The sequence below is a fragment of the Danaus plexippus genome, chromosome 17 (genome assembly GCF_018135715.1).
Source record: "Danaus plexippus chromosome 17, MEX_DaPlex, whole genome shotgun sequence".
In the NCBI taxonomy this organism is placed as follows: Eukaryota; Metazoa; Arthropoda; class Insecta; order Lepidoptera; family Nymphalidae; genus Danaus; species Danaus plexippus.
In genome coordinates, this window is record NC_083548.1 from 9,222,304 (window position 1) to 9,237,838 (window position 15,535).

The following is a 15,535-nucleotide window of genomic DNA, read 5'->3' on the forward strand; positions in this document are numbered from 1 at the left end:
ATCGTCACCTATGGACATCTACAACATACGATTATTTAAGTGAAACTAATATTTTTGGGATATACTCGCGTATACGAAAAATATTAGTTTTATTTAATTGAATAAAACTCGCAAAAGTCTTAGATCTCATAACATACGATTAATCCCTTTTTTCAAGGAGAAATATTTAAAATCGACTTTTAACAGAATTTGTGTTGTATTGTTCAGGGAAATCTGTTCGTGAGTAGAGAAAAAAATAGGAATGAAATTTGGATATCTTAGACTTGACCCTAAGTCGAAGAGTGCAGTGGTAAAAGCTGGGTGTCGGCACTATGTGAAATAATATTCCTGAACATTCCTCATTACACAGAGGATAGAAGACGCACTGAGAGTTTATATTCCTAAGGTCTAAGGTTAAGGTTTTCTGTAGGATTATAATTGTCCACACTTCGATTGGTCAGCAGTGTATGTAATCAAGAAGTTGTAGTAGGTATTGTGAGGCACCGGACCAGAGGACAGAATATTACTTCATGTGAGGACTAACCTATACTTTGTAAAGTAAAAGCAAGTGTTGTGTCGCTCTACTCGGTATCTCCAGATTTTTGGCAGCGAAGAACTTGGTTGGAGTTACAGCAAATGAGGCCTTTTTAGCCGTCAAGTGACAAACGTGTGCCCTTTGGGCTCGCACTCAACTAGATTCGATGTACCCCTTTAGGAGACCTACTCTAAGCAAGTCTCAATTTCAGACAAAACTTTCAGATTGCTCTACTTCACTTGTTAATCGTTGTTTGAAAAAAGCTAATAGTTATATTTCCCTTAAGTGGCAAATTACGTCTATAACAATCTATCGACTTTTGCTTTAAATCGTGAAAACATAAATATTTATTTTTATTTAATATAAAATATCCTATTTGTACAATACCTATACTTATAGACTGTTTATATTTATATTTTCTTTTTAAACTTCGCCTACTATTATTTCCCAAATGGTATGGCTCTACTGCATCAACGGTTCATGATTTTTTTAATTATTTACAATTTATAACTCTCCTACTCCTCACACAAACTCACATACACTCCTCGTAATATTATAAGTGTAAAAGTTTCTGAAGATGTAAGGCTGGATGTATACGGACCGATATATAAGAATAATTGTTTTTTTTTTTAAGTAGTCATATGACATAGATTCTAGACAGCGCTGCCAATTGGCACATTAATTTATTTAAGAGAATTTATTTACGCTGATCAAGGCTCGGGGAGCGTATATTTATATATTTAAACTTAATATGGATTTTCCTTAACATTCTGACTTAGTGCGTCTTTTAATTTATAATCAGAGATAATGATTTTGCTCATTTTATAGATAAAGTGACAAAGGCAGAAAATACAAAAGGGAAAATAAAGAATGGCGTACGCTTTGTCGAAAAAGACTTTATTTCAAAATAACAAATGTTCCTTGGTGACGCTACATTTGTTCTTAAAAAAAAATGCATTTCTATACTTCTTTTAATAATGATCTCTTGGTTGCCTTTACCAGAGACTACTTGTTAATAAGAAAAAAACAGATGTATTCAAACGATGTTTGTCGGATTTTCAGGATATTATAACTTTTGTTATTAGAATAATTATTTTGTCGGGGTAAGAAAGACTAAGTTTTATTTCATACCCGTCCTCGCTTTTATCATTCTTTTACAGTCCAGGAAGTAATAAAAGTAGTTGTTATATTTTTAAAAAGTAATACCCTTATTTACTGTAATTAAATAAAAAAAAATAATTATGTCGGGCTTTAAATAAGATATAATTAAAATAAAGATTATATATATTTTTCCAAAAATAAAATAAATGATTAAGACAATGACATGACAACAATTTAATTACAGATAAGAATATTATGGTGATTTATAGACAGATGATTTTAAAGTCGTATAAGCAGAGTACGTGGATTTCATGATGAACATTAAGCAAGGAAAACTCAAAACTGTAATACCACCGGCCGATAATGTTAACGTCTTCTGAGAAAATTGCAACATTAGCAAAATCATTTTTTGGTTAGATGTATTAAAATTTTCCCATCTGCATCCGTAGAGGGACCGCTTGAAAGCGATACCCGCATCAACAAGTCTCTGCCCTATAAGACATGTTATGAACACTTGGCCACCAGTATACGGAACTTCTAGATATGTGTTTTCTAAACCCCCAATCAGTTCAGCGACGATAGCAACGGCCAAGAAAAGGAATTCCACCATAAAAAATACACTTAGCTCCTTATCAATCTTCCTTTTGAGTTTCAAAGTAACGATTTGAAATTGTATGATATGACCGAGTCGATATTTTATGAAAGCATTTTTCAACACGTCTTTCGTGTAGATTGCACTTTGTATATATTGTATTGTATTGATTGCATCTTTCTGCTTTTTATAGAAGTTTTCGCTATCATCCCAAATATGATCCATCTCCTCACTCAGAGCCAACAATATCGCTTCAAGATATCCAATAATGATTATTGTAAAAATTGTTGTGTGCACTAAAGTGAAGACGGCAAAGTATACTCCCGCTACCAAAATTATAAACGAAATTTCGTAATTTGGCGTTTCGAACATTGGTTCTAATCCTAAAGTAAATAATAAAAAAAGTATATTAAAAAAATCTTATTTTACAATTTAATTTTTCAATATATTTTTTCTTTCATAAATCTCTACTTACCATATAATACGAATAGATCTTCAGTGAAATGTCTCCCTGGTATGAAGATGGGTACCGTAACGTAAAGTGCGGCGTTCCCAATCAACACGATCCAGACAACTAAAGCCCGTTTCTTTATTTCCCTCAGCTTCCATGATAAGTTCTTTTCAAAGCGTGTGCCTCTTGAAACTAATTTGTCACATAAAAGATACTCATCAATTATATCCATAAGTCTGTTACTGAAAAATAGTTTTTATTTAGAAATAAGCTAGTGGTTGTTTATATTTTATTACGTGCAAAAAAATCCTTACGAGCATAACTTCATGTACAAAAACTGAGCGACGCACGTTCCGCTGGCTGTAGCGAGGGAAAGTTCCACAGCAGCCCTTCTTATGTCGCCGGTTTCGGGAAATCTGAATATCAGAAACCAGACGAGTGATAGCACGTATGCATACAAATAGCATGTACCAGTTAAGAGAGTGATGAAGTAAAAAATCCAAGGTATTGCTGAAATAGGATGGAAAGAAAAAGATTTTATTATTTAAACCTACATTTTTTATATTTTTCTTGCTATATTTCTCTTATTTCCTATTACGTATTACAAGAATATGGAAAAAAATCCTAATAGAGTAAACCTTCTAGCAACAAGAAAGAAGTATTATGTGTTTAAGAACATGAAAGTAATTTTGCCAGGTTTTTATGAGCGACTATTTTTTTTGGTTACTTTTAAGCTCAGCTCCAAGTTGTTCTTATAACTAAAGACACATACATACGTTTTGATATAAACATTCTGTTAATATTAACAGTTCCGCCTCTTAATATCACTGTGACATTCCACAACATTGTAGATAAATCGCAATAATCCAGTCCAAACTTCTTTAATGTTTTCATCATTTTTATTTTATAAGTTCGAAAAATGGGCAACTAATTTTTTCTTTGGGTGTTGCTGACTTATTTTGTGTTCTGTGATTAAATATTCTTCCTACAATATTGAGTAAAATTCTTTTAATTAACATCAAAATAAACGTTATATTATTTTAATTTAAAAGCCTCTATTATGCCTAATTACTTAATAGAGCGTAATTAAATTTGGTCTAGGAACAGTCAATTAAAAAATATAATAAAAAAAAAAAATTACGTTATACTACATATTTTAATATATATTTTATCCTACATTTTCGTCCGGTTGTAAATTATAGGAGGCTAATTATAAGAAATAAAATTTTAGTAAATTTTATATAGAATAAAAATGTGAGTTAACACCGTGTAAATATCGGAGAGCTTTAATAGCAAGAAGGACTTAACTGGGGTGAAGATTTTTTAGCCCTTAACAAACAATTTTCGATTGAGGTGAGATTGAGGTGAAGTGAGTTTGCAGGTTTGAATTTGCTTCTATCGATGAAGTTTTTGATATATATTTTTAACAAAAATTTAAATTTAAGTATAAGATCAACTTTGGTGTAATGTTAAAAACGTAATTACACGAATTTAATATCTGTGTTGGCTTCTTTTCCATGTTCCTCATATACCTACTGTAACAATATATACATTTTGATTTGTGGAAATATTAAAAAAAATAGTTTTATTTGTTTAAAATATATTAGTGATAAATAATTTTTAGGAATAAGAAAAATCAAGCAAAATTACGTAGTTATATTAATAAGTTTTTATAAAACATGAGATCTGAAAGAGTCGTGTTTTTTTATTAATCAAGACTGTCATTCATTTTTAAGGATGATTATATTGCCACATTTTCACATTTGTCATATATCAGTTTGGTGAAACAATGATAGTGCAATAAAAAATAAAATAAAACAATAATTTATCATGTTACATTTAATTGCATATATTTAGATAAATATAATAAAAAAATAAATAAAAGAAATTAATATGAATTGAATAATTTTATATGACACATTTGAGATATTTAAAAAAAGGTTGCTGAATTTAATACGAAATATACATGTTTTGTCTTATATTTTTCAATTTCCTAGACTTAGAACTATGAATATTAGCAGGCATTATAAGTATATACATTTGTCTAATAAATGATTCATAAAATATAATTTAGGACCAGCTCAACTCGAACTTCACAGCTATTTTACTTTTCACATGGTTTTAGTGTTTTAAAACTATCTAAAATCAACATTCCAATTCCAAATATTTTGTTTTGTAAGTTATATTTGCTTTTACATAATTAGTTTAAATTTCTGTATACTTAATGGCAACACTAAGGTAACCCATCCAAACATGGTATCTCTAAACTCTAATACTTTCCATTGTAACAGCTAAATGACACAAAAAATCCTTCACAATATCGGTCTTTTCCGACGGTTTCGGTACTGGTGTCATTCCTTACTTTGTCATTCGTAGAACTCCTACAGGGGTCGCTTGTCTTCTTGCGAGTTGTCTGGTACTTACAAATGCAAATTTTAATTCCACAAGCAGTAAACACAGTTAACACTGTAAAAATGAAAATTACTTAAATCAAATGCAACAGGCAAATATGGAGATAGCTAATTTTCATTCACTGGTAGGCTCATACATCACAGTTCAGTGTTCAAGTCCTTGCCTAAGCCACATTGAACTGCACAAGTTAGTTTTTTTAAATCAGGATCAGTAACTTATTCAAAAGTTTTGGGCGCAAGAAGAGGAAAATGCATGCCAAAGTTCTAGAACTTATCTTTGTAAAGATCCAGCTATTTTCGCTATTACCATGAGGGGAGTCGTAAAAAGGACGACTGTCTCTGTAATAAAAATCCTTATCTCGAGATTTCGATTTTTCTTTCTGCTAAAACCTGTTTTAAAATAAGCTTTAATTTTCTATCCTTGACAAGTATCGTGCCCTTGTCCTTGTCTTTGAATTGCTTTTATCCACGGTAGAAATTAACATCCCTAGAACAGGTCGAAGTCAAATTTTCACATCATAAGTGCCGTAATTTATATTATTTCTATTATTTTACAAGTAAAGTTCAATTAACAAAGAAAACTGTCGAGGAAGCTGAAATAATTCTTCGTTGTGTTATGAACCAATTTTATGTGTGTTATTAGTAATAAATTTCTAGTTTGGCTTTCAATATGTTACGCTTAATTTGTTTTTATTAAAAAAATATTAAACTAAAATTTTTATCATAAGTAAAAAATATAGAACCAAGATTACAAACATATAAATTATTGTTAAAGTCTGAGCGTATTCGATCGTATTAAGTAATTAAAATGTCAATCATGTTCGAAAGTTGTAATTAGTATAGTTTATTTTTCCCAACAATTTCTTTTATTACTTTGTACGTTATAATTACTACTACATGAGGCTTTATAAGATGGTAACGTTTTTTTTTTATTAATTCTTAGTTATGAAATATCGTCCGTAATTATAAAATAATCTCTCTAAACTTTCTCGGACAGATAACAAATCTAACTGTAATCTCATTGTGATTTCTTACATATGAATTATTTAAGAACTATATAAATTACACTCGGACTCTGTTTTATATACAACAAATAATCTCATATAATAGTCAGATATACTGCAAAATTTCTGCTCCAAAACAAACAAAGAGATGGTGAAACTTTTAGGCAAGTTTGGCTTGGACTACTGTGACATGCCAACTCTGTTGTATAACATAAGCGTATTATTACGAATATTGACTGTTAAAATCTGTAGGAGGTATAACGAACGTAAGTTTATCTGATTTTGTAGTCTCTTTGGTCAGTCACTTTTTACAAAGTAGCCTCAATTATTGAGTGATCATGTTACAAAAGCTTAAATTGATATCTTTTCAGCGATCTCTTGGACAGTTTATATCGTTTTTATAATATCCGCCATCTGCTATGTATATGTGTACATGTTCTCGGTGTACTGGTACATCTTATTCAGATATCCTGATACAGGGGACTTGCTCACCGTCATCGTTGAAATCTCCCTCTCAATGTGCAGCCTGAATTGTATATTGAAATTATTTTTTATTAAAATAAAAGTGTAAGTTGCCACTATTGATGTATAAGTGAATATATATTCCACTGTCAGATGTAAAATTGCACAAAACTGAATTGCAATTGCAAAAAAATTAAATTTCCCGCCACTCTGATTTTGTGTTTTGTGAGTGTATACGCAATGATACTTTCAACTGGCGTACGTTTATTGTAAATTATTAAATGTTTTTTATACTTTATTTAATAATATTGTAATAAATTTGTCAACTTAGGGCTGACAACCACAATTATTAGATTAACAAATAAAAGACTATACTTTATAATAATTAAATCAATTGTTTTTTGCAGTGATTTTGGAGCGTAAGGAGGTAATTTTTATAGAATATTTTTTTTATTCTGTACCGATATATTATGTCGGTACATAATAAAGTAAAAAAAAATAGTGTGTGTACTTACGTACACGCGTTAGAAGTTATACTTCTTTGGCGTATGGAAAAAAAATAACTAAAATGCAGTAGTGATTAACGATAAATATTAAAATTAATCAAAAATTTCAATAAATCAAACTTTAACAAATAGTTAAAATCAAAGATAGAATAAACACTCAGCATTTAAGGTTAATATAAACAAGTATAGAAATTTTCTTTTTTTATTTATACATAACATTTGTTAATATATCAGAAATGAAACAAAACGAAAAACATAATAAAGACACCAAAATAATATTTATTTATTCATTAATAAATGTTTAACTGTACTGTCATGAAACACGTGCTCTCAATATCGAAATACTAGAATATACAACTTGAACATAGTTATCAATTTTCATACCACCTAGAACTATCTTCACGATGTGGAATTTATCTGTCGGCGTGCGCGCGCATCGTAAAAATTCACTCTCATCATTTTTCTCCAACGCGCCAAAAGAAGTATAACTTCAAAAATATATTTTTTTAACTAAATAATGAAATTAGTATTCAATAGAGTTATAATAAAATAAAGGCACTCCCTAACTTTTTTACGAAAATATTTAACGTAAACATCACCAATCGTGTCGATTAAAACAAAAATAGTAAATAAATGTAAAAAACATGTTCACTGTGATGTATTATTTTAAGGTACACCTACCAAATTTTTCAAGATTTGCGAAAATAAATTATTATTCTTTACAATTTTTGCAATGGTTGTGTACTGGTTTTAAAAGAACATATTTTTTGGAAGAATTATTTTTCGTTACGTAAAACATTAAAAACGTTTTTTTTTTAAATAAAAGTAGCCGATTAGGCAGGTAATTTTTATAAAGACTAGAGCAATGTACCTTTACCTTACGAAGCAAATGATGCAAGGGTATTGAAAATTCCTTTGCCAACTAAGCTTAACAAAAAAAAGCAATATTTCTTTTTACAGAACTAGCATGATGAATCTGGTGGACGAATATCTATATAGCAATGAATTTATGGTGAAGAACACACGTTTTGAAAAGCGCTTTTTAAAAAATCTAAAGATTGTAAAAAAACGGGCCATATTCATTTGGATTTTCCTCTTTGCAAATGGAACGATGTATAATATTATACCGCTAATGATGCCTGGTCGCCATTTCTCTGAAGATATGTATGTAATATATGGTAAGTATATCTTGAAGTTGTGATATGAGTTTATTAAGAATTTCAATACATAAAGATATTGCAAAGAAACATTAATTGCTGCACAGTTTTGTGTTTCTTCATTCTTAAATTCTAAAATCTCTTTAAAGATTTTTTTTATATTGTAACAGGATTGGAGCCAATGTTCGAATCACCTAATTTTGAAATTGCTTCAATAATGATGGCAGTTGGTGTATACTTCGCTGTAGCTAGTGCAGTACACATTATGTTGTTCATGATTGTCATTGTTGGTTGTATAGAAGCACAGATGACAGCTCTCAGTGAGGAATTGGCTGATATTTGGGAAGACAGCGAGAAGTTCTATAACACATCTAAAGTTTTCATTAAATATATCCAGGAAGATGAAGCCAGAAATAAATTCCTTGAGATACGACTCAAAGATGTTGTTAAATTTCAGATAATTAACATGAATTTGAGAAATAAAATTGAAAAAGAATTAAGTTTTATTTTTGTAGTAGACTTTGTCATCATGATTATAGCCATTGTAACGGAGCTGGTCGGTGGGCTTGAGAATACATTTGGACAAATACCTTTCACAGTTTCTCAAGTGGTCGTGGCTTGTCTTACAGGCCAGAAGCTCATAGACTCTAGTGAAGATTTCAGTGAAGCTGTCTACTGCTGCAAGTGGGAAAATTTTAACGTTTCAAATCGGAAAACTATTCTTCTCATGCTGCAGTGTTCTCAACAGACATTGATGTTGTCAGCTGGAGGTATAGCTGTAATGGACTTGTGTTGCTTAATGACAATTTTTAAATTTGCTTACTCAGCATATACCACAATTAAATCCTCTGTATAGTAAATCAACTAAACTGTAGTCTTTGCAGACGTTCATATCTTGTATAAAATATATAACATCATCGGGATATTTAATTATTTGTAAATATAAATCAATAGAAAGGAATAAAAATTATCTATAATTCAATATGATTGCAGTATTTTTACTTTTAATCATCAATTAATAATTGACTTTTTCAGAGTATAACTTCAATTCTATTTTATAAACTGGTGGTACAGCTTTGTAAGAAGTCTATATCAAATTAGTTTTCAAAGGATTACTTTGTTCAAGCTCTGTTTAACCTTGTTAGTCCTATAATTAATATTTTTTAACATTTAAGCAATTTTCATCTCATACTTGTTTTAAAATTCAAATAGAAAATGTAGAATGAGAAGTTTTTGTTAAAACAAATTCCATGCGATGGTTTTCCGATTGCAGGTTCAAATCCTTCTTTGTTCATGATTGAATCATTTACATTTTCGATTTGAATTTGAATTTTATTTTCCTAAGTATTTTAAAATGTACCTGACATATGCTTGTATGACGTCATCTTGTCTATATTTATCATGTAGTTCATATTTACACTACAGGACATTTTGCCTTAATTGTTATAATTTGGACAGAAAACTGTCTTTTTTTTGTTTAAGAGGTAGTGTAAGGTTTGAATTTCCATTTTAGAGAAAACTATAGTTTAGTATTTTATGCAAGTTATCCAGTGCTCCTTCTGGGGATCTGATGCGCTGTCAGCTGAGGGACCGGTATTGATGACAAAATTACCACATGGCTATTGGTAAATGTAGACAAGATGTGTGGACGTGTCGATCACATAAACCAGGGGTTCATAAACTTAATTCGTCTACTGCCCACTTTTAGAATAAATTATTTTTTAGTGCCCTAATTTTTTCAACAACTGAAAAACCACAATAACTTCGATTTAAATTCATTAATTAATGTGAGCTATATTAGCGCATCATTTTTTTTTTGGGTCTATTACCGCCCCCTTCAGTCCTGAAGCGCATACAAGGGGGCTTTATCGTCCACTTTGGGAATGGCTGATATAGACTGTGAAACGATTACTTCATGGCAGCCAACCGTTTAGATAGATTTTTTAGCAAATAGATAAACATTAGGACCGTCTTTCACTATGTTTTGCTCTTCAAGCGATCAGCCATACCTATACCTATTACTTGTTCTCACACTTAAAAGAAAATACGAAGAAGCAAAAGGAAAAATAAAGCTTCTACAAAAATTTTGGATTTCTGCAATATGAGAAATCCACAAATGTGGAAGACCATTTAGGAAATCACAAATAGGGATCTGTAGGTCTTGTTGTTGTACTTATGTGTGAAAAATAGCAGCCACGTCAGTTTTTACTTAGATCGAGACAGATTCTATACCAGTGATAGAGGTCACTTAAAATTTTGGAGAATTTGAAAGTCCATCACTCAGCGTTGCTTGATATGGGGCTATACTGCTAGTAGTTTTGATTTGATCTCGTAGCTGGTTAATTTTTTAACATATTTCATCTCAGTGGATGACCATTAGGTTTATCTGACCACTGTCGTGACCGGATACTCGTGACGTATTATGCATAGCGTTTGGTAGTATAAGTCAGTAGCCTGCGATAAATTATGTGTTTTCCGAATGATACCCGTTGAAGGAGCTTTGATTTACATTAGAAAATCCTGAACCAGCATAGCCGCTGTCATTGGGGTGATCCTGGCGGGTATAGGTGATCCTTAATCCAAACTCACTAGAAGTTTAGGAGGGGCTCAAATGTAAAATATTGATGTAAAGTCTAAAAAAAATTCAAGTTGTCTGTATCGATATAACTATGTTAATTATATTTATGAAGGTGATAGAGCCTAACTTTGGTCAGTTACTAGAGTTCAAACATGGACTGGCTCGACTGGGGAAGTACCGGGCTCTCACAGAAAATCGGCGTGAAAGAGTCATTAATGGCAGCACTTCATCCCATGAGTAAGAAAGCCGGTTTATAACTTTGCTCATAGTTCCAAAGTCAAAGACAATCTACAGAGTATCATTTTCGCATTAACACAAAGCTCCAGGAGAGCACTATTTTTTTAACTGTGGTCAATACGGTTTTTGCTACTATTGATCGACTTGCGATATTTTACTATATATCACGCACTGCTAAGCTTTCATATTAAGAATTAGGTGAAGCTTTGGCTATCAGGCTTGGCACGTCGAAGACGTTCGATCAAGTCGGGTATAACGGCTTTCTATAGAAATTATCATTTTACACATTGTCTTAGGAACTTAACAAGTGGATCGTTAGCTTTTTATCTACCGTTATATAACTACCGTTGGTAAAGATTGTTTATTTGACGGCATAAACTAAATGTTACTGACCTACTCCAACTTCGACACTTCTTGTTGTATCTGAGATTTAACAAAGTTCTGTAGCAGCCGCAATAGAAATATCTTTCGGGTTTTCTCGTCCTGAATATATGTGTTGGAAATTTTAAAAACCTTCACTATTGTCCTCGTTGTTTATCAGTTATCATTCGTGCTTCTATACCTTCAACATCGGCCGCCGACATCGATATCAACTATGAAACAAAGTCATGCCGGCAACCGTTCTGTTGGATTTAAATATTTTGTCTGACGATTTCGTATTGAAGATGTCAGAAAAATTTGTAAAGAATACAATACGCCAAAAATTTTCTTTGTGTCGGAGTCCCTTGTGGCCTCCGGTACTCAGTAGGGACCCGGTGAGTGGGTAAGATTCTCTTTTTTCACCTTACTAAACATCGCGGGTCTACAATATAATCTGGCACGAAACATCCATTGTCAAGCTTTTTCACCACGGCATAATTGGATTTGCAAATCACTTGGATTTGCACTTTCTGACCGCTGCGCTCATTTTTACATTGTGTGCATAGTACCAGTCATAGCACAAGTGTAACGATTGAGCTGTCTCATAGCCTGAGGGCAAAATTTCATATAAATAGAATACATACTTGAAACGTAACACGAGATATACCACAGAGAGAAAGCTTACCAATTAAGTTCTTGTGCCAGAGCGTATCGATAGTTTTTGAGATGTCGAGCGGTATAGTTTCACTATTATTCTTTAGAATTTTCCCGAATGGGATATCAGAAAAATTTTGTGGCACTCGTGTGGGCGGTCACTGATTTGGGTTTATTATGTTCTTGGTGTGCCATGAGGTGTTCCTTCATATTTTGGAAGAGGAAGCCAGAAGTATAGTTAAATAATAATAATTTGAGTTTTGTTTTTTGTGTTGTTTTTGTCGTCTTGGTTGGAGCAAATGTAAAGGAGCTGATAATTTGGAGAACATTTTTTTATAAACGTTTTTTACAATTGCTGAAGTTGTAATAGCTTGTCTTGTAGGTCAAAAGCTCATAGACGCTAGTGAAATTTTTAGAGAAGCTTTCTACAGTTGTAAGTTTGAAAATTTTAACGTTTCTAATAGTATTTTAACTGTCTCCTCCAAATATTTTTACCGTCGTGTAGATTGATAGAAGTTTAATTACATGTCATTGTATAAAAATATTTCTTTGGTTAGAAAAACGAAGATTTCGAGAGCGTTATTTTTATTTCAATTGGGGTTAGAACTTAAATAGTTCAAATATTTCAGAACATCGGAGTTTAATTTCATTGTTTCATCAAAAAATTCAAGTTTAAAATGTTTAAATATATAACATATTAATAAAAAAAAGTATTGATTCTCAATATAATTTATAATGACAATATATAATTTCCATATTTTCAGTTCTGACATAATAGAAAAATGTCACTACAAAGGAATCCAAAGGTATAATTAAATTAATTTATATATTTCTTCAAACCTATGATTATAAGAACGATTAATGTAAACACATCATGCTAAACGGTTACGCTCTCATAAAGTTATGTCTTACCTCTTTTTTATTATGTAAATATGTTATATTTATTTTTGAAATTACAATTTAAATTAATACCCTTAAATTAAGGCTACGTAGTCAAAAAAATTATAGTTTTCATATGGTTATTTCTAAGTAGGCGATAACATTGCTATCTTAAGGACTGACTATTGCCTTGAAATAAGAAGTTATTTAAATATTCAATCGTGTGGGTATCCCTTAAAAGGCTTAGAAAGAGTCACTATGGTTTAAGTAGCATTAATTCGAATTTTTTGGAAATATAGAAAAGTCATAATATTCAGAATATTAATTCTTAAAGTAAGTTAAATGCGTATCATATTTATAAAACATTAACTGTGTGTATATTTTCTATTATTCAATGCAATGGAAAGTATTGTTATGAGCTGTCAATTCTATTATCCTCGGCACTGTGGATGTTGAATACCTCATTCGCAAATTGTAAACGCCTACAGTTAACTTCATTGAAGAGCCACCGGGAAATTATGAATGTATTACGAAAATTACGCAAGTTTGGTCTCGATTACTACGACATGCAAACAATGTTGTGGAATATTGAAGTATTTTTTAGAACTTTCACTATTAATATAAGAAAAGAAACCGGTCAAAGTAAGTCGTTTCAGAATGGAGGGTAATGTTTTCGCGATGTTCCTTTACTATTAAGACTACTTGTTCAACAAAGAGGAAAAATAAATCTGTAATTTAAAAAAAAAAATATTTTTGAGTTTTCCAGACAATATTATCATAATATACTAAGGTGTTTTTCAGAATTTTCATTTATAACTCACTTTATAACTATCTTCAGTGGGTTATCATACATTTATATGTACGTGGTCTCCATGATTTGGTTCATTTTGGTCAGAAGTCGAGAGCTGGATGTTTTTATAACCGCAACAATAGTCTTCTCTATCACAATGTGTAGCGTTACTTCCATCCCTAGGATGTTTTACATGAAATATTATAGGTAACATCAAGAAAATATTAAGCAAATTAAGGCAAAAATTATCCTTCAATAAGATCCGAAGCACATTAATTAAAAATAATGGGAACATTTGTAGAGATTTAAAATAAATATGTATGTAATGATTTTTTGATTTTCACTTTATCGTCTTGATAACAATAATACCCAAAAAGAGCAATAAAAAATATATTAAATAAAAACAAATTACAAAACTTAAAATTGATAGATTCACTATTTCGATTTATTTGATTGCAGAAATTCAATAAGGGATCTTGTTGAAAAATGCTTACAATGTAACAAGTTAATCGTGAAGGGCACAAGATTTGAGACGAATTTTTTAGCAAGTCTAAAAGACGTTAAGAGGAAAGCAATAATGTTGGTCAGTGGGTTCGCGATCAACGGAGTTGTCTATATTTTCGCGCCATTTTTAAAAACTGGCCGTCATTTTCCTCAAGATCTGATTGTGATATATGGTGAGATATCTCAATATGATTGTAAATGACAAAATTAATTACATTCTTTGAATTTAAATTTAAAAGCATTTTTTGTAATATCGTAAATGTCATATAAAAGTATTATTCTTCTTCTTTAATTTAAAATATATATATATATATATTTTAAATTAAAGAAGAAGAATAATACTTTATATATATATATATATATAAAACTCTGTTGTTTTCGTACATTTGTTTATAATTAATAACAGTGTGACATTTCTGCTTTAGGTCTTGAACCGATGTATGAATCGCCCAATTATGAAATAGCAATGGTGTTGTTTATGGCTTCATCTTATTTTTCACTCTTCATCATCACTTACGTGTCACTGCGGATGATCGTCATTGTCGGTTTTGTGGAATCACAAATGCTAGCATTAAGTGAAGAATTAGAAAATCTGTGGGATGACAGCGAAGCATTTTATAATGATTACAAATTTGATGAAGAAAGCGCCGAGGAAAATGTAATAAGAAACTTGTTCATAAAGATGCGTTTGTCGGACATAGTGAGGTTTTCTATAATGAATATTAATCTTAGAAAAGAAATTAAAGATAAGATGCGCTTCATTTTCTTCAACGATTTTATTTTTATGGCATTCGCAATGGTGGCAGAACTTGTCGGTGGACTACAGAATACTGCTGTACAAATTCCTTTCACGTTTGGTATGGTTTGTTTCGACTGCTATGTAGGACAAAGGCTCCTAGATGCTGCAGCAACATTCGAAGAAGCAGTGTACAGTTGTCAGTGGGATAATTTTAATGTAACCAATCGGAAAACAGTTCTCCTTATGCTTCTATGTTCAGGAAGAGCTATGACATTATCAGCTGGTGGAATGTCAGTGTTGGATTATCCATTCTTAATGGCGGTTCTAAGATCTACTTATTCTGCATACACGACTTTGAAATCTACTGAATAAACATTTATAAAATACCCGTGTGAGTAATACCAAAAAATAGGAACAGAGTTTTGTCCTTTAAACCAATTCATAGAAATAATGTACAATCTTATCTCGTAAATAAAAACGGGGTGGATTTGCATATGACCAAAGATTTTTTGTGTATATTTCTAATGACATTTTATTTTATTTTATCCAAAATATTATTCAAACGTGACCGTAATTTATCAGCTGGATATTATTTT

The 15,535-nt window shown here is 31.1% G+C and overlaps 3 protein-coding genes across 3 annotated transcripts; 2 read left to right on the forward strand and 1 right to left on the reverse strand.

Annotated features, from left to right (window-relative positions):
- Nucleotides 1–1,868: 1,868 nt before the first annotated feature.
- Nucleotides 1,869–2,890, reverse strand: LOC116771477 (uncharacterized). Its single transcript, XM_032663320.2, has 2 exons — nucleotides 2,683–2,890; nucleotides 1,869–2,590 (listed from the first exon to the last, which is right to left on the reverse strand). Exons 1-2 carry the CDS (start codon nucleotides 2,888–2,890, stop codon nucleotides 1,869–1,871), a joined length of 930 nt encoding a protein of 309 aa, XP_032519211.2.
- A 3,137-nt stretch (nucleotides 2,891–6,027) lies between these two features.
- Nucleotides 6,028–9,153, forward strand: LOC133319320 (uncharacterized). The gene is made up of 4 exons (XM_061523281.1): nucleotides 6,028–6,339; nucleotides 6,445–6,640; nucleotides 8,002–8,219; nucleotides 8,369–9,153. Exons 1-4 carry the CDS (start codon nucleotides 6,222–6,224, stop codon nucleotides 9,052–9,054), a joined length of 1,218 nt encoding a protein of 405 aa, XP_061379265.1. The 5' UTR covers nucleotides 6,028–6,221; the 3' UTR covers nucleotides 9,055–9,153.
- Nucleotides 9,154–13,424: 4,271 nt separating this feature from the next.
- Nucleotides 13,425–15,311, forward strand: LOC116771536 (uncharacterized). The gene is made up of 3 exons (XM_061523282.1): nucleotides 13,425–13,570; nucleotides 14,156–14,373; nucleotides 14,626–15,311. Exons 1-3 carry the CDS (start codon nucleotides 13,425–13,427, stop codon nucleotides 15,309–15,311), a joined length of 1,050 nt encoding a protein of 349 aa, XP_061379266.1.
- Nucleotides 15,312–15,535: the final 224 nt, after the last annotated feature.

Excerpts from the sequence above, each read along its gene's own strand:
- LOC116771536 (XM_061523282.1), top strand. The coding sequence starts at position 13,425 with ATGAATGTATTACGAAAATTACGCAAGTTTGGTCTCGATTACTACGAC. Across the intron at positions 13,571-14,155 it reads AAGTCGTTTCAGAATGGAGG|AAATTCAATAAGGGATCTTG; the intron begins GTAATGTTTTCG and ends ATTTGATTGCAG. Across the intron at positions 14,374-14,625 it reads AGATCTGATTGTGATATATG|GTCTTGAACCGATGTATGAA; the intron begins GTGAGATATCTC and ends TTTCTGCTTTAG.
- LOC116771477 (XM_032663320.2), bottom strand. The coding sequence starts at position 2,890 with ATGGATATAATTGATGAGTATCTTTTATGTGACAAATTAGTTTCAAGA. Across the intron at positions 2,591-2,682 it reads AGATCTATTCGTATTATATG|GATTAGAACCAATGTTCGAA; the intron begins GTAAGTAGAGAT and ends TATTTACTTTAG.
- LOC133319320 (XM_061523281.1), top strand. The coding sequence starts at position 6,222 with ATGGTGAAACTTTTAGGCAAGTTTGGCTTGGACTACTGTGACATGCCA. Across the intron at positions 6,340-6,444 it reads CTGTAGGAGGTATAACGAAC|CGATCTCTTGGACAGTTTAT; the intron begins GTAAGTTTATCT and ends ATATCTTTTCAG. Across the intron at positions 8,220-8,368 it reads AGATATGTATGTAATATATG|GATTGGAGCCAATGTTCGAA; the intron begins GTAAGTATATCT and ends ATATTGTAACAG.